General features: G+C 46.8%; 1 protein-coding gene across 3 annotated transcripts in view; it reads left to right on the forward strand.

The window, feature by feature from the left end:
• The window catches only part of HLCS (holocarboxylase synthetase), a 196701-nt gene that overhangs the window by 15581 nt on the left and 161864 nt on the right, over nucleotides 1–19256 (forward strand). For 2 of the 3 annotated variants that reach the window (XM_082840106.1, XM_082840107.1), the window contains exons 3-5: nucleotides 3397–3559; nucleotides 5136–6082; nucleotides 11316–11498. In XM_082840106.1, coding sequence (XP_082696232.1) covers nucleotides 3397–3559; nucleotides 5136–6082; nucleotides 11316–11498 — 1293 coding nt within the window. The remainder of the gene's footprint in view (nucleotides 1–3396; nucleotides 3560–5135; nucleotides 6083–11315; nucleotides 11499–19256) is intronic. The other variant, XM_082840108.1, reaches the window with a different exon arrangement.

Below are 19256 nucleotides of genomic sequence, written 5' to 3' on the forward strand. Positions count from 1 at the left end.
TTGCGCCACCAGGGGAGTCCATCTCATTGTAGTTTTGATTTGCATTTCTCTAATGACGAATGGTGTTGAGCATCTTTTCAAGTGCTATTGCCACTTGTATATTTTCTTGGGGAAATGTCCAGTCAGATCCTTTGCCCATTTTTAAATTGGGTATTTGTCTTTTTATTGTGAGTTGTGGGAATTCTTTATATATTGTGGATACAAATCTCTTATCAGATACATGATTTGCAAATATTTTCTCCCATTTTGTGGGTTGTGTTTTCACTTTCTTGAAAGTGTTCTTTGAAGCACAAATTTTTTTAAAAAATAAATTTATTTATTTAATTAATTTATTTTTGGCTGTGTTGGGTCTTTCTTGCTGCCCGTGGGCTTTCTCTAGTTGCGACGAGCAGGGGCTACTCTTCGTTGTGGTGCACAGTCTTCTCATTGTGGTGGCTTCTCTTATTGCGGAGCACGGGCTCTAGGCACATGGGCTTCAGTAGTTGTGGCTCTTGGGCTCTAGAGCGTAGGCTCAGTAGTTGTGGCGCATGGGCTTAGTTGCTCTGTGGCATGTGGGATCTTCCTGGACCAGGGCTCTAACCCGTGTCCCCTGCATTGGCAGGAGGATTTTTTTTTTTTTTTTTTTTGCGGTACACGGGCCTCTCACTGTTGTGGCCTCTCCCGTTGCCGAGCACAGGCTCCGGACGCGCAGGCTCACCGGCCATGGCTCACGGGCCCAGCCGCTCCGCGGCATGTGGGATCTTCCTGGACCGGGGCACAAAACGGCGTCCCCTGCATCGGCAGGTGGACTCTCAACCACTGCGCCACCAGGGAAGCCCCTGGTAGGAGGATTCTTAACCACTGCGTCACCAGGGAAGTCCCACTCAAAAAGTTTGATGAAGTCCAATTTATTTATTTTTTTCTTTTGTTGCTTGTACTTTTGGTGTCTTATCTGAGAAACCAGTGCCTGATCCAAGGTCGTGACGATTTACATCTATGTTTTCTTCGAAGAGTTTTGTAGTTTTAGCTCCTACATTGAGGATTTGATCCATTTTCAGTTAATTTTGTACCTGGTAATACATGGTGTGAGATAGGGGTACATCTTCATTCTTCTGCATGTGGATATCTGGTTGTACCAGCATAGTTGTTGAAAAGATGATTCTTTCCCTTTGAGTTGTCTTGGGATCCTTGTCCAAAATCAATCATCTGCAAATGTATATGTTTATTTCTATACTCTCAGTTCTATTCCATTGATCTATATGTTTATCTTGATGCCAGTTACCCTGACTTATATTTATTTATTTATTTATGGGCCCTGACTTTTAGCAGTGTTTTTTTTTTTGGTACGCGGGCCTCTCACTGTTGTGGCCTGTCCCGTTGTGGAGCACAGGCTCCGGACGTGCAAGCTCAGCGGCCATGGCTCATGGGCCCAGCCGCTCCGCGGCATGTGGGATCCTCCCGGACCGGGGCACGAACCTGTATCCCCTGCATTGGCAGGCGGACTCTCAACCACTGCACCACCAGGGAAGCCCGGCCCTGACTTTTAAATCCCAGGTTTCCTGGATAAGAAGTAACCTCAGGGCCAAAGTTCCTTGGCTTGTGGGAATTCCCCTTACCTCTGTAGGTTCAGGATTTACCCTGGCATTTGGCCCGGAAGTTCTTCATTATCTAGTCAATTGTCCAGTGCTTTTGAAATGATGTTTTCTTTATTTATCCAGCATTTACTTATTTATTTATTTATTGCTGAGTCGGGTCTTAGTTGTGGCACTTGGGCTCTGTAGTTGTGGCACGGACTCAGTAGTTGCAGCACAAGGGCTTAGTTGCCCTGTGACACGTGGGATCTTGGTTCCCCGACCAGGGATTGATTCTGCGTCCCCTGCATTGGAAGGCAGATTCTTAACCACTGGACCACCAGAGAAGTCCATATCCAGCATTTTAAAATTCTTTTTAGCAAGAGTTAGTTCTAAAAACCTAACCTAACAATATAAAAACTGGAATTCAAAAGTATATATCTCTGATCATGAAATTTGGGGCAGGACATCCCTGAGAAGATTTTGGGAAGTAGGGAAATTATTCGTGGCATCTTGGAAAAGGACCACTATATTCAATATTGCTTTTAAAGCCACATTCTAATAATAGCAGTTTCCATTAATTAAACACTTTTTCTGTCCCAAGCTTTCTACTGGGGGCATTACATAAACTCTTTAATTTCATTAACATAACAAACCTATACAATGATGCGTACTATCATTATTCCTGTTTTATGAAATGAAGAAGCTGAGACTTGAGAGGTTCTGAGACGATTAGCAGAGTTTGACCCAGACCCAGATCTAGGGCTCCAGAGCCAGGCTCCCAACCCCAAGGGACTCCCCTTCTTGTCCCAGTCTCAAATTTTTTCATAAACACTGGAAGGCTTAAAGCAGGGGCCCCCAACCCTTGGGCCACGGACCGGTACTGGTCCATTGCCTGTTAGGAGCCAGGCCACACAGCAGGAGGTGAGCGAGCGGTGGATGGGCGAGTGAAGCTTCACCTGTATTTATAGCCGCTCCCCGTCGCTTGCATTACTGCCTGAGCTCCGCCTCCTGTCAGCATTAGGGTGAGTTGTATAATTATCTCATTATATATTACCGTGTAATAATAATAGAAATAAAGTGCACAATAACTGTAATGTGCTTCAGTCATCCCGAAACCATCCCCCCTACTCCGGTCCGTGGAAAAATTGTCTTCCACGAAACTGGTCCCTGGTGCCAAAAAGTTTGGGGACCGCTGGCTTAAAGGACGGAGCTTTGTCTACTCTCATTTTCCCTGTCCCCCTTGTGGTGGAAATGTGAACTGCGACAGGCCGGAGCTCTCTGGAGACGGTTGCTCTCACATTCAGGAATCAATGGGAAGCATGTTTAAACTTCTGATTCCTGGGCTGCAACTCCAGAGAGTCTGAAGCACCAGACAGAGAGTAGTGCCCAGAAACATGAAGTTTTCATCTGCTCCCGGGGAGTTCTGTTGTAGTGGGTCTTGGACCCCACTTTGAGAAAAGCTGATCTAAGGGTGAATGAATATCCATGAATCATTGGATATTGCGGGCTTGTTCTCTCCTATATCCTGTTAGTGAAGGGCAAGTTTATGTCTTTCCAGTATGTAGGGAATGGCCCTTTCCCCTTTTAGTCCCTTGAAAAGCAGTTAAGACTTTAATTACTTTTAAATGAGAGAGTACATCTAGTGCTTTGTAAGTCCTGTTAGGTAGAAATGAGAATGTTTGAACCAGGACATCTTTGATGTTAAAATGTACTATCCAGTAATTCACTGTTTGACTGTAATATAGTGGTGGGAGTTGAATGGAAAAGGAAAGTATCTGGTTATTTTAGAGAAGAAAAATCTCATCCTGCCTTTCTTCCTCCTCCCTCACCCACTGCTTCTCAGATTGTGAAGTGGTCGGATTGTTGCTTGCCGTTAGCTTGCAGACCTGGGGATCCTTATCAGTTAATCGCCAGAGCAAGTGTGGATGACTTCAGCAAGCTGGGAGTGGCGTTCCTTGAAGATAGACTCCAGGTGGCTAATGGACTGATACCCCAAAAGATCGTTTGTAAGTCATCTTAGGAAATGTTTTCATCATAGCAGTATGCCATTAGTTATGAGCTTAAGGACTGCTGTTTGGTATGACTTAAGGGCAGTGCTTATCCGCAGCTTAATTCAGCCAGCAGTTTGGATAGAACCATAATAGCATAACATTCATACATGTGTCAGTTTTTTTTTTTGAGGTGCTTATCCCTGACTATATCATTAGTGCTTTTCAAATTCTTAAACAAGGATTTCCCATAATTGCACTGTTCATGAAACGGCATGCAAATTTAGAACCCATATAATATTTATTTCACACACTCTAATACAGTATAACTGGTTTCTAGACCATAGTTCAACTGAATGGAAGGCATAGCCAGTGTTACTATGAAGTTCTAAATCTAACAGTTTTTTTAACTTAAAACATATATACTACATCATTTTGGGACACATCTTTTTTCAGGAAACACGCAAAATTTTCTTCCTTAATTAGGCTTAAAAGTAGGCTTTCCATGTCCATGTAAGTCTTTTTTATGTATACGTATACACATATATAATTTTAATTAATCAATTAATTTCACTCCCGGTGGCGTTGGGTTTTCGTTGCTGCGCACAGGCTTTCTCCAGTTGCGGAGAGCAGGGGCCACTCCCCACTGCGGTGCACGGGCCCCTCACTGTGGTGGTCCCCCCACCATTGCGGAGCACGGGGTTCAGGCACATGGGCCCCAGCGGTTGTGGCACGCAGGCTCAGTAGTTGTGGCTCGCGGGCTCTAGAGCGCAGGCTCAGTAGTTGTGGTTCATGGACTTAGTTGCTCCGTGGCATGTGGGATCCTCCCGGACCAGGGCTCAAACCCATGTCCCCTGCACTGACAGGTGGACTCCCAACCACTGCACCCCCAGGGAAGCCGATGTACACATATACTTTTAAAATTTTATTTTATTGAAGTATAATTGACTTACAAGGAAGTTTTCATTTGTATCTTGAGCCAATGAGCGTCACCAGCTCTGGAAATTTGCGAAAATCACTTCATTTCCCCATTGGCCATGTGCATGTGCCTAATACCATGCCAGATGTTTAGCAAGTGCTCAGTTAATGTTTTTTGAATCAGTGATTGTAAACTTATATTCCATACCTGGGTCAAGACACTGGCAAGATCCTTCTCCCCGGTTGATCCAATGAAGTGTCCTGAGAGTGGCTTTTTCCTGGGGCGTGCGTGGATCGACTCTAGCTATGTGCCTTGTTTTTGAGTTTCATTATCCTATAGGAGATTGATAGCCACAAAATTGAATCTATGAGCAAGTGGACAAAATCACCTCTCCGAATCTCACTTTCTTCACCAGACAGTAAGGGGGTCTGAGGTGTTCCGGTCTGTACGGGAAAGGTGTGGAAACGTGCGCGTTTACTCGGGATTGTCAGGGGCACTCCCCTAGCAGGTGGGAGCAGTTACGTGGTTCCCGAAGGAGGCCTCAGAGTTGGGGGTGGGGGGAGTGAGGGCTGCGCTGGAATATAGGTCGTGCAGCGCAGAGAGCGCCCTGAGGTTCTGAGCCGAGCTGCATGACAAACCGGAGGGTTGATGGCTTGTCTTCTCTGTTCTCTTTAGCTGTCCACTTGCACGACTCTGCTCTGAAGGAACTTAAGGACCAGGCCTCAGACACGCCAGCCCAGCTCCTGGAGCCCCAGCCGGAACCTTCTGTTGAGAGCAAGCCTGAGCTGGAGGCTATGGAGCACGTTGGCAGAGAGGACCACCGGGTTCTGGGTTCCGCACCCATGCCGGGGCAAGGCGGTGCCCCTGGGGGCGAGCCTGCCGGGGAGAGCGACAGAGGCGTGGGCTCTGTCGAGCACTGTCACCTCCATCTTTCTAGCTGCCACGAGTGTCTGGAGCTTGAGAACAGCACCATCGAATCCGTCAAGTTTGCCTCTGCAGAGAACATTCCAGATCTTCCCTACGACTACAGCAGTGGTTTGGAGGGTATTGCGTATGACCTCTGCCCCAAGAGAGAACAGAGGAGGGTCAACCTCACGGGAAAGGCACCCAACATCCTTCTCTACGTGGGGTCCGACTCCCAGGACGCCCTGGACCGGCTCCAGCAAGTCCGGTCAGCTCTGGCCGACTGCGTGGACACCAACTGTTACACTCTCTACCACCTGCCGCTGGAAAGTGCTCTCAGGGACCCATGGCCAGACAACTGCCTGTTGGTGGTCATTGCCACGAGGGAGTCTGTCCCTGAGGACCTGTCCCGGAGGTTCATGGCCTATCTTTCTCAGGGAGGGAAGGTCCTGGGCCTGTCATCGCCCTTCACGCTTGCTGGCTTCCAGGTGACCAGGAAGGCCGCACTGCAGGACACAGTCCAGAGCTTGGTTTTCTGCAAGGCGGACTGGAGCCAGGTGAGGCTCAGCGTCCTGAGCAGCGGCTGCGTTTACGAGGGGGGCCCCGGGGAGCCGCTCAGCCTGGGCAAGCTCCAGGGCCACCTGGACAACAAGGACGAGGACAGGCTGATTGTGCAAGTGCCTTTCGGAACACGTGGAGGAGAAGCTGTTCTTTGCCAGGTACGCGGGCCGGCATCCATGTCAGGATCTTTGGGTCTCTTTGATTGGATACGCTCTCGAAGGACGGACTTTGCAAGGTTGGAGAGTCTGTGTGCTGGGGGCGGGGGGTACTTCTGACTTTTGGCTGGGAATTTCTGCTGATGGTGAGTAGCAGGCTTTCCTGTGGATATCCTGTTTCCCCAAAATACTTGTGATGGAGGAACGAGGCAGAAGGTATTATGGCTAAAGATTGCTGGTTAACCAAGAATTAGCCAAAACTTGTTTCTTGTCTTGATCTATACACTGGTAGTACTCCTTCTAAAATCCATCAGTCCCCACTCTCTTGCCTCAAAGCACACTTCAGTTAATATAATCGAACTGTTATTTAATGAAGGGAATTGAGTGCCTTGGGGTGGTAATTGCCAACAGTAGTAACTATCGCATTAAAACATTGTCAGCGGTTTCTGTGACTGCGCACCAACTGCTGGGATAGTGAGTGTGGAAAACACCTTCAGGTCCTCAATTCCTTTATGATTTGTCAGTCTTAAAATCTAAGTGTTGAGAACAGTTTCAAATAAGAGAGTATTGAAGTGATTTTGATTTATAGCAAATGAATACGTAGGTAAGAAAAAATGGAAACAGAGATAAAAGGAAAATTTTACTTCCCTTCCCGTGCTAAGGGGGCTCCTTTGGTTCATCTGCTGTTTCTCTCTCCCCCCACCCCCACCCCGCATTCTTTTTCTTTTGAGCTTTCTGTTTGTTTAAGCAAATGGTAGCAGGATAGACTACTTCAGAATTCTTGATCATTTACTGCAAATCTTTTAATGCCTTTAGGCAAAAGTTTTTTTTTTCCTTTTTGAATATTTACTTATTTAGCTGCTCTGGGTCTTAGTTGTGGCATGCAGGATCTTTTAGTGGTGGCATGCGGGATATAGTTCCCTGACCAGGGGTTGAACCTGGGCCCCCAGAATTGGGAGTGCGGAGTCTTAACCACTGGACCACCAGGGAAGTCCCCGGGCAGAAGTTTTTGTTAGAGTTTGGATGAACACTCATCCTTAAGCATTTGATGATCTTATGATTATTTTTTACTTTTTGGCTGCACTGCACGGCATGTGGGATCTTAGTTCCCTGACCAGGGATCAAACCTGCGCCCCCTGCAATGGAAGTGCGGAGTCTTAACCACTGGACCGCCAGGGAAGTCCCTGATGATCTGATGAGAAGACTAAGTAGATGTAGATAGTTTGCCCAGAATGGTTCCCAGGATGAGTGTTAACAGATTTTGTTTTGTTATAAGGATCTTTTTATTGAGTTAGCGAATTGTTTCCTTTTTTTTTTTTTTTTTTGGTATGGTTTCATTTCATATGCTGTGCGTCTCTCCAGCCCTCCTAGAAATTAAGTCTCTTGGGTTTTCCGACCAAACATTCTTTAAGGGGGCATGAACATGTTCGCAGATGAACATGTTCGCAGATGAACATGTACAATGCATGTTCATCGCAGATGAATATGTACAACGCAAGCAGGTTTCATGTGGGCTGCAAACTACATGAATTAGTTTTTGGAGGCCTAATGAAGTTCCTCTTATCTTTTTGTCTGCAAATATGGTAACTATAGTAACTCAGAAAATCCACTTAAAAACCTGACTTCCTAGAGCCTCATTTCAGCTTTCAGCAGTGAATTTGACCACCCCTGTGCACAGACTTGTACTAGAAAATTGATTCGGCACTGTTGGCGCTCCATTTCTCCGAGTTACATAGCAAATCTGCTTGCTGTGCCATTTAAATTGACCCCGTTACTGTCATAAAATTTGATACGCATGCATTGCCCTAGGATAAAAGGCAACATGATGCAGCTTCAGAAATCAGATGCAGGGGACTAGAATGTCATTTTTGATTTTAAATGACTTCCAGTCTCTGTGTGACAGGGTCACTGTTTTCTCCTCAGGCTTGTGTCACTACCATACCTTGCTGCCGAGATCAACCAATAAATATAAGCCCAGGCTGGTTAGTTTCCTCTTTCCCTGTTCAATTTCATAGTCTTCATTTTTGTAATAAATGGGGCAATGATGTAACCCAGTAAGAGGAGGACTTCAAGGACAAAACAAACCACAGCTGCTCAGTAAGTGGTGGTCTCACAGCCAGGGAGCTGACACTGAGACCTTAGCAAGGCATTCATCGTCGTACAGAAAAAGGAAATTTTGATGGGCTTTTCTGCTGATCAGATTTGCAGGGAAAGCTTAAGGCTGTGGGTTAATGCTGACATTCGATGTATCAAATGGACCAGGAGTTGGGCATGAAGTTGTGCAAATAGAGCCTGTGAAATGGATTTGAAATATTTTGTGTTCTTATTAGCTTAGCACATAGCAGAAGTGGTTCTACTTTTATGGCAGAGTTTCTCAACCATGGCACTGTTGAGATTTCGGACCGGTTCCTTCTTTGTTGTGGGGTCGTTTTAGCAGCACTGCCTGCTAGATGCCAGTAGCACCCACCATCCTGTCTGTGACTGGAGACGTTTTTAGTTTTGGCTTTGGGGCTTGTCTGAATGCCTTAATTTTAGACGAAGCCAAGTTACAGAAATGGGCCCATCACTATGGTAACAGCATCACAGCCAGAGGACCAGGAGGGTGGGTGTGGCACACACATGCGCTGGTGGCCGTTTTTTTTTTAAGAAGATGTTGGGGGTAGGAGTTTATTCATTTTATTTATTTATTTTTGCTGTGTTGGGTCTTCGTTTCTGTGCGAGGGCTTCCTCTAGTTGTGGCAAGCGGGGGCCACTCTTCATCGCGGTGCGTGGGCCTCTCTTGTTGCGGAGCACAGGCTCCAGACGCGCAGGCTCAGTAGTTGTGGCTCACGGGCCTAGTTGCTCCACGGCATGTGGGATCCTCCCAGACCAGGGCTCGAACCCGTGTCCCCTGCATTAGGAGGCAGATTCTCAACCACTGCGCCACCAGGCAAGCCCTGGTGGCCGTTTTGAGGTGCAGAGCCAGACGGCCTCTCTTCTCGCTGCTGTTGTAGAAGCACCTGACCTTGAAACCGACAATCACACTTCGCCCACAATGTCGACAGCTGTGCTTTCTCTCACCTCCTGGAATCTGGAGGCCTGCTCGTAGGGGGAGCTCTCCTTGTCATCCTCGGCATCTCTCACTTGTGACAGGGACTTCTGTAGCACCCTACCCTGGGTGTATTCACTCAGCCCAGGAAGTACATTGGCCATTAACCACACTCGCCCCCCTCCTTGGGCCCAGGTGGGGACAGAACTTGGCTCTTTTGATTTCTGCCACACGTAAGAGGTAATCTCCGGACAGTCACGTGCTCAGGTGAATTAAACGTGACCCGTTGCCATGCTGACCGTCCATCCCAGCACTGGCTTTGACCCCTGGAGATGAGAGGCACACGTTTTGGGTAAGAATGCACGGTAGAAGGACACACAGTAGGATTCATATACCTTAAAGGAGTTCGCTTTTATGCCTCCTTCCTTTTCTAGGGCTGTTTATAGAGGACGGACTCCCCTGCTGCTCGTGGGCAACAGGCTCGGTTGTGGGTGAAGCAGGCAGCCCTCAGCTGGCCCGCTGGAATGTGGGGACTCTGCTGGACAGTCCTCTGCAAACTTTTCAGATTGGCTTCAACTTTCAACAATTGGATTGTTTTAGACAGTATATTTGGGCAGTATTTTTGTTTTGGTTAAGACTTGAGTGGGAATTGAGAGATTTTAAGTTGCCTGAAGGCTGACACTATACTTTTTTAAAATAAATAAATAAATAATTAATTGATTGTTGGCTGCATTAGGTCTTTGGTGCTGCGCGCGGGCTTTTCTTTAGTTGTGTTGAGCGGGGGCTACTCTTCGTTGCGGTGTGTGGGCTTCTCATCGCGGTGGCTTCTCTTGTTGTGGAGCACGGGCTCTAGGTGCGCGGGCTTCAGTAGTTGTGGCTCACGGGCTCTACAGTGCAGGCTCAGTAGTTGTAGCGCACGGGTTTAGTTGCTCCGCGGCATGTGGGATCTTCCCGGACCAGGGCTCAAGCCCCTGTCCCCTGCATTGGCAGGTGGATTCCTAACCACTGCACCACCGGGGAAGCCCCTAGCACTATACTTTTCATTTTATTATAATGTTCTTATAACGTCAGCCGGGTGCTCTGCAGGCAGTGGAATCCCACAGCTGACCCCTGGCATAAGCAAAGTAAAATAAAACATGGTCAGTTTGCCCTTCTGAGTACTGAGTATTCTGGTATCCTCCAGGCGCTAATGCCCAGTTAAAATCTCATCTCAACAGAGCCAAAAGTTCTAGTACCTTCCTTCATACCAAAACACAGACCATTGATAGGAAGGTTCTAGTTTGAGTCAGCTAGAAGTTCTGGTATGTTGGGATCTCAGTTCCCTGACCAGGAATCGAACCCACGCCCCCTGCAGTGGAAGTGTGGAGTCTTGACCACTGGACTGCCAGGGAAGTCCCAGAACTACTTTAATTTTAACTGTACAACAAAGCCTGAACTAAATACATGAAATTCCAAGTCTTATCAGGGGAAGGAGGGAGGTGGGGCAGCCCTTTCTCGAGTCCGCCAAACCCCATTCCTCTATGTGTATTCCTGCAAACACTCTTAAAGCGGTGACTAAGGCCACTCCTGTCCCCAGGAGTTATGACCAGTAGGTGGAATAGAAGCTTCGAGCATGACCCACTGTGCCTCCCCCAGTTCAGCAGCAACTGTACTTGGGTCCTCAGCACAACAACGTTCCTAAACGTTTGTCATCGTTTAACCGAGTTAAGTGACTTGCCCAAGGTCCCATGACTGATTAGTGATAAAATTCGGGACCTGGAAAGTTACTATCCGGGGTCATTTCAGCCAGATCTTTTCAGCCACGATTTTAATGGGCTCCCTCGAATCTTTTCTTTTTGCGCGGTACGCAGGCCTCTCACTGTTGTGGCCTCTCCCATTGTGGAGCACAGGCTCCGGACACGCAGGCTCAGCGGCTACGGCTCACGGGCCCAGCCGCTCCGCGGCATGTGGGATCTTCCCGGACCGGGGCACGAACCCGTGTCCCCTGCATCGGCAGGCGGACTCTCAACCACTGCGCCACCAGGGAAGCCCCCCTCGAATCTTGTTATTGCTTGTTGTTCCCTACCAAATATTCAGGCTCCAGGTTTATATAACTGTTGATAATTAGAAGGATTCATGTTCAAGTTTTCAGAAAAAGTAGTAAAGCCACTGCTTTTCTTTACGTCGCTAAGTGCCTCTGATTTACGTCGTGGTGTCTTTTTCCCTCAGGTGCACCTGGAACTACCTCCCAGCTCTCCAGTAGTGCAAACACAAGAGGATTTTAACCTGCTCAAATCAAGCAATTTTAGAAGATACGAAGTCCTTAAGGAGATCCTGACGACGCTTGGCCTAAGCTGTGACGCAAAACATGTTCCTGCCTTAACGCCTCTTTACTTGCTGTCGGCAGCTGAGGTGAGTGCTCGGCTGGGAAGGGACTCCTCAGGGGCCCTTCTTCAGAACGGTGACCCTTCCCTCAGTCGTTGCCTTGCAGTGGGTTTCAATTTTGTTTTCTGTTTTGATTTTCCATTTCTATTTTGACTTCAGGTTTTGAAACCGTCTTAAAGTTGTCCAAGTATAACTAATTTCTTTGGTGTTTTATGTAAGGGAGGGAGAGAAGAACATTGGAGTTTAGAGGGAGATGTGTCTTAAAGTTATGTGGCCCATTCCACTTGAGGGGGGAAAAGGTCACTCTTCTATGTGTCAAGAGTGTATTTGGAAACCACAGTTTATTCAGTTGGGATTAAAAGCCTTGGTTTTGATTTCGACCTTCCTCAGGGAATCTTTGGATGGGGAAATCACAACTTTTGTTTCTTTTGTGCTGAAGTCTGCCATCTTGTGGCAGAAGGGGCTCTGGATTTCAGTTGATATCTGTTACTTTTGTGTAAAGGGAAAATGTCATGGAGTTGGGATCCTATGTATTCAGGAATTTTCCTGGCCTTTTGTCTGCATTTGATGTCTGTGGCTGCTACCTGGTTGGGCAGGTTGCCACATTCTCCAGGTGTGTCTTCTCAATCTTTTTGCTTTGCCAAGCTGTCAATTTCTTGTTGATTGTGGTAAATTATTTTGTGGGACTATCTCTGTCTGTCTCCCCTAAATGGGGAAATTTGTGAGTTTAGTGACGTAACTGTATAGTTTCAGCAAATACCTAATAGTCCAGGTGACTCTAAACACCAAACTTCCCTGCTTTACCTGGAAAAGAACATTATACCCTCTATCCGAACCGTTTTAAAAGAGGAGGAATTCTCTTTGGGGTTACTCTCTGTCCCTTGGCAAACTTACTTTTCAGAAGAGACTAGAGCTATGAGTTCTCTGGGTGGGATGTGCTCACTTGGGGAAGACATATAGAATCTGAGAGCATTTAGGATTTGGATACCTTACAGAATTATTTGAGGACTAGATGAAATTGTATATATGGAAGTTCTGTGTAAATTGTATTATTTAAACCTTAGTCCAGGGACTTCCCTGGTGGCGCAGTGGCTAAGAATCTGCCTGCCAATGCAGGGGACACGGGTTCAATCCCTAGTCCAGGAAGTCCACATTCCACAAAGTCCACTAAGCCCGTGCGCCACAACTACTGAGCCTGCGCTCTGGAGCCCGTGAGCCACAACTACTGAAGCCCGTGCGCCTAGAGCCCGTGCTCTGCAACAGGAGAAGCTACTGCAATGAGAAGGCCATGCACCGCAACAAAGAGTATCCCCCGCTCACCGCAACTAGAGAAAGTCAGTGCGCGGCAACAAAGACCCAACACAGCCACAAACAAACAAAAAACCCCATTAAACACCTTAGTGCAATTATTATTATTATGTTATTGGTGTTGTTGGGGGATTGAATAAGTTAAAAGTGTATAATGTGCCTAATAATGGCCTGGTGCCTGGTCTAAAACGACTAAGTAATTTTTTTTTTTTTGGTAAATTTATTTATTTTATTTTACTTATTTTATCTTTGGCTATGTTGGGTCTTCGTTGCTGCGCGTGGGCTTTTCTCTGGTTGCGGCGAGCGGGGGCTACTCTTCGTTGCTGTGCGCAGGCTTCTCATTGTGGTGGCTTCTCTTGTTGTGGAGCATGGGCCCTAGGCGCACGGGTTTCAGTAGTTGTGGCACGTGGGCTCAGTAGCTGTGGCTCGTGGGCTCTAGAGCACAGGCTCAGTAGTTATGGCACACAGGCTTAGTTGCTCTGCGGCATGTGGGATCTTCCCGGACCAGGGCTTGAACCCATGTCCCCTGCATTGGCAGGCGGATTCTTAACCACTGCGCCACCAGCGAAGCCCTGCCCTCTTCTTAATGGGTGTTCTTGGGGATTAATGGTATGACTTTTGTTTGCACCTTCATCTCAGGCCTCAAAGCTCCACATCATTTATCTCTGTTTTATGTGTTAATAGAAGGAGAAGCAACAGCTCTGTTCTGTGATTTATTAAAAAGTATCAAAATAAAGCCAGTCCTCAGAGCTTCAACACTTAAAGAGGACCCATTTATAGACCCCTCCCCCACCTTGGAGGGATGGGGCAGAGCCTTTAGGGTGAGGGTTTCTGGTCCCTAGGGGAGGTGGCTGTCACTCTCCTAGACCTTCTCTCTCCCTCCTTTCCTGAGCGTGGAGGGCTGAGGCTGGACTTGTGAGGGGTGCCTGCCTGCTCTGAGGTCAGGGAGCGAGCTAGACCCAGGCTCGCCCCTGGCAGTGCTCTCTGACCTTTCCCGTGAGTTCTTGTCCTCATGCTGGTCTTGGGACTTGGGCCTCCTGACTCTTGGACGTCGCAATGGAGAGGAAAGAGTGACCTGCTCTCTTGTTATTGTCCTGTGAGCAGAGGTTTGGAATTCTAGGTTTTTCCATCTCCTTTAGAATGGGCATAACCTGAAATACCTAAGGCTTTGTATTGTGTGTCTGTGTGTGTTACAATACACAGTAGATGCTTCATATTTTTGTCCTTCTGGCTCTTTAAACTGCCTGGGGGTGGGAGGATACATTTTCTCCCATTCATTGGTAACCCCCATTCACAAACCATGGGAATGCAAAGCTTGAACAATATTAAAGCAAATATTTATTCTATATACACATACATAAACACGCCACACAGACCCCAAGCCGACCAAGCCCTTTATTATATAAACACTTTGGAAAAGTGTCATTTTGAGCGATGTTCACTTCTCATTGCGGGCCCTCCACTTGGTCTGGTTGATCTTAGGTATCTATCCTATGGACTGTTTTCCCTCCCAACTGCTTCTCTCTGAATTCTGCTTTACTTTGGGAGCCCAAGGAACTGAGTGCATGAATGCAAGTATGATTGTTACATATGTATATCCTTCTTTCTTTTTTTCTTTTTTTTTGCGGTACGCGGGCCTCTCACTGCTGTGGCCTTTCCTGTTGTGGAGCACAGGCTCCGGACGCGCAGGCTCAGCGGCCATGGCTCACAGGCCCAGCCGCTCCTCAGCATGTGGGATCTTCCCGGACCAGGGCACGAACCCGTGTCCCCTGCATCGGCAGGCGGACTCTCAACCACTGCGCCACCAGGGAAGCCCCGGTATATCCTTATTTCTTAATGTTTATTAACTCCTCTTAGAAGACCCTGAATCTGCTGTAGAAGGAAGTGTAAGAATTCAGGGTTTTAGAAGTGTGTTTTCCTGGAATACAAGTGCTCTGAAGGATTATTGTGCAAGTGTAAAGGTGGCTACTCACCAACTGTGCTGGTCTTTCTGGAGGCAGCTGGGTGAGGCCTCCTCGTCTTTCTGATGCCGAGACATTTCGGAACACCTTCCCGCCATTGTGCTGGTGGCTGAGTATTACAGATACGGATGCCAGATTGGGAATGGAATTGGACCGTACTTTCTATTCTGAGCCTTCTTAATCGATCTCCTTGCTCCCCATGGAATTAAGTTACACGGAGAGGATCCTGGCATCCCGTCACCCGTCACATACGGCCCGTCTTTAGGTTTCTCACCTGCCTTTTGGATTAGATGCCTGTGCTGGCTGTTCTTTTTCTTTCTTTTTTCTTCTCACATCTTTATTGGAGTATAATTACAATGGTGTGTTAGTTTCTGCTTTATAACAAAGTGAATCAGCTATTCATATACATATATCCCCCTATCTCCTCCCTCTTGCGTCTCCCTCCCTCCCACCCTATCCCACCCCTCTAGGTGGTCACAAAGCACCGAGCTGATCTCCCTGTGCTATGAGGCTGCTTCCCACTAGCTATCTATTTTACGTTTGGTAGTGTATATATGTCCATGCCACTCTCATTTCATCCCAGCTTACCCTCCCCCCCCGCCACCTCGTGTCCTCAAGTCCATTCTCTACGTCTGCGTCTTTATTCCTGTCCTGCCCCTAGGTTCTTCAGAACCATTTTTTTAAAAATTCCATATATATGCGTTAGCATATGGTATTCGTTTTTCTCTTTCTGACTTACTTCATCTATGTGACAGATTCTAGGTCCATCCACCTCCCTGGCTCTCTGCTTCTTGCTTCCTGTAAAATACTCTGTGCTATTGGGGATCAGAGATCTCTCACCACACGGTGTCGCTGCTGAGCCAGGCTGCCCGGTGAGCATGCAGAACTATATCCTAGAACTATAAAGTAGCTCTTCAGAGATTTGCTTTTTTTTTCTCTCTACATCAGTTTTGCATAGTATAATTTAGTAATTTTCCATTATATCGGTGGCACTTTTTCTGGGCCTGTAGAAATTATTTCACAGTCACAGTTAATAATATTCATCTTTCATTAAACATTTACTGTGTACTAGGTACTATTATAGGATAGACTGTGGAAGAACAAAATAAACACTAGTTATCTAAATAGTTTTACTGCATACCAGCTGTGTTTATACAGTTTGGTGCCTGGAGACTCGCTCTTTATACCAAATAGCACAGAAGATTTATGAGGCATCTGTGTGCTTCCATATTACAGTGATATAAATGGAAAAAAGATAGCATGTGATCCAAGTAGAAAAAAAAACATTCACCCAAAGTACAGTCAGCCCTTGGCATTTGCTGGAGGTGTGTTTCTGAGACCTTCGTTGACACCCAGGCACCACAGTAGCATGTGATTTCGCTATAAAATCCAGTCACATGTGACTTCATAAGTGTCACCATGCATGACACCATGGGGAAACAAGGCTCCACTGAGGTGCAGATGCTGGGTGGCCCAGCTGAACTTCTCTGACCGAGGTCTTCCCATTTAATCGAATCTCCCAGGGGCAGGATTGAAATTCAGGCTTCCACAAAATTACGATATGTTGTAAACCATAAAATGCATGAGCACACATACACCACACACATATGTCTATAGAAAAAAGACTGGAAGGAAATACAGTATATATGGGGGATATATTTCAACAAGCTCTGAATATCTGATTTCCTGTCTATTCCACTGTGGTCTGGGTTTCCTTTGGTGAGATGCAGGCTCAAGTTTCAGCAAAATGTCAGCAGTCTATGGTGACACATCAGCCTCATTTACGAAAAGGAGATACTAAAACAGTGACAGTATTTTTTTTCTAAGCTCTTTTACAAATTCATGGTTTTTTTTTTTTTTTTTTTTTTTTTTTTTGCGGTACGCGGGCCTCTCACTGTTGTGGCCTCTCCCGTTGCGGAGCACAGGCTCCGGACGCGCAGGCCCAGCGGCCATGGCTCACGGGCCCAGCCGCTCCGCGGCATGTGGGATCTTCCCGGACTGGGGCACGAACCCGTGTCCCCTGCATCGCCAGGCGGACTCTCAACCACTGCGCCACCAGGGAAGCCCCCGATTTATGTTTGTTTTTTTTTTTTTTTTTATGAAATGAGCTCTCTGAGAAATGTAACCTCACCCCTGCAGTTTTCTTCTAAGTGTATTCATTTGGGAGCAAACTGCAGTCACTCACAGGAGTCCCGTTTGATGTCAGGAGGCATCACTTTAAACCTTCTGATGCCATGGACAGGTCCATCTGTCTCGTCAAAAGTTGGATGCTAAGTGCATAACTTACACAAGGAAGTGTATGTAACCTTTGTTGATTTGCCTAACCATAAAATCTTGTTGCTATTTTGTAGCAACAAAATAGCATTAAATCTTGGAGACTTAATGGTGATTTTATTAAATTTTAAAAATTTCTTTGTACTTTCCAAATACTCTGTTATGAACATGTATTAATTTTATAATGAGCAAAACCAGTTATTAAAAATTATAAAACAAATTACTGTATGTCATTGGACTTTGAAGGCATCCCATAAATGGTCAAAACTTGAATGTTAAAAGGCAAGGACCCTCGTGTAGATATTGATATTTTATTTAATATTTGACACCTATATTAATTATTTTAAAAGGGTTGGCTTTGTTAGTAAATGGCTTTACTCTGGCTATGACTATTAGGTTTTACTTTTGAGCCCTCAGGTCGGCATGTGTGCGTCTCAGGGCCTCAGCCGTCCATTCGCTCCCGCAGCTGGAAGGTGGCTACTGGTGGTTGTTCCTAATTCTAGCGTCCCTACCCCTGCTTGGATGTAGCACTTTCTTGACTATCGAACTATTTTGAACCGTTTGTCAAAGGAGACCATGTATGTATGCTGACATCTCCGGGGTGAGCGCTTTCAAACAGATAACTTCCTTTCCGGAGGTATGACTAGAACCAGAGACTCAAGAGCCAGGGGCCCCAGGGTCTGTGGAGCGGGATTGCTGGGCGGCCACTACTCCCTCCCACCATCGGTGGTGACCGTAAGTTAGGAAGGATACACCTTTCCTGCGGGGGACACCAGCGTGTTTGTGAGCGACGCTGATTTTATAGAAAAGCCACAGTTCTTTCCCTGGCAGAACCTAAAGTCCAGTTGGTCCAGAAACTCACCCTCTTGTTTCCGTTTCTCTGGGCTCTGTTGCTATTTTTATCTCAGCCAGGGAAATGGCAGAAAGAAGGAGGCTGGTCACAGGGGTTTGTGCCGAGAGGGGCAGCTGGTGGATTTGGACAGGCTGGGACAGAGCCGAGGCATCCCTCCACCCCACCCACTGCCAGCGGGTCCCTTTCCACGCCCCTGGGGCAGGAGGAGGGGCCGCTGTGCACAGCCCTCTGCTGAGGCCGCCAGTGGGGGGGGGGGGACGGGGGACTGGGCCTTCCCTCTTATCCTGGGGTATCGCCGCTTGGGTCTGGGGGACACGGGCTTCTTTCTGAAGCAGTAAAACTGGGATTCTTTTGGGCGTTCCTCACAGCTCGTAGCTAGTGGCATGGAGGCGACCTGAACATCCGAAGCCAGCAGGACATAGGCAGGGAATCCTGCCAGAGGGTGTGTGGTACCTTTGCCTCGGGGTCAAGATGGAACCATAATAAGAAGTGACAACTGAGTTTGTTATTAAAGAAACTGGGCAGAAATCACCACGTTGTGCGTGTGTGTGATTTTGGTGGTGTGGAACTGTGGGGCGGATCATGTCTGCTTAAAAACAAAACCTGGTGCAACATTTCATTTTGAGTCAACCCCAAATTATTTGTTGTGAAACTTTTCCCTCCCTGCCCAAACAGGTTTTTTGTTTGTTTGTTTGTTTCCAGGGAGGATTTTCTTTTTTGAATTTTATTTTCTTTTATTTTTTTTATATACAGGTTCTTATTAGAAGGCGGGGGGCGGGTGGTGGTGGGATGAACTGGGAGACTGGGACTGACATGTATACACTGATATGTATAAAATAGATAACTAACCAAACAGGTATTGTTGATAAGGATAGTTATGATATTTGCAAATGTGTCGAAAACTGTATTGTCCCTTCCCCCTAGGGAATTACTTTTTCGATGTTGGTTGCTTTATGAAGAAACTTAGACGAAGTCATACCACATGATACTTACCCTTCCTTCTCTAGCCGACCACTTCATTTAGCAAACATCCAAGCGCCTGCTAAGTGTGAGACCTTGCTGTGGAAGTTTCTGGAAAACAAGAGACGATTTCTCATCTTGCTCACATGCTCTATAGTTAACCAGGGGACTTCCCAGGTGTCAGGATCTCATCTGAGTCTCAAGTGGTCCTGCCAGTGCGGGGAGGGTAGGGAGGGGGTCCTTGCCCCTCAGAGGAGCAAACTGGATTGTGGAGCAGTGAAGGGTCTCCTGTATTTTTCTGAGTCAATTAGACTTCTCCAATTAAGAAAAAAAATCTTTGCTTTCCTTTGTTTTGGCATAGTTAATTGGCACAGAATCTTCCCTCCCTCCGCCTTTAATCCTCGTTCTGAATCTTGAATGTACAGCGAG

The sequence above is a fragment of the Leucopleurus acutus genome (assembly GCF_964270905.1).
Source record: "Leucopleurus acutus genome assembly, chromosome: 5".
NCBI classification, from domain to species: domain Eukaryota; kingdom Metazoa; phylum Chordata; class Mammalia; order Artiodactyla; family Delphinidae; genus Leucopleurus; species Leucopleurus acutus.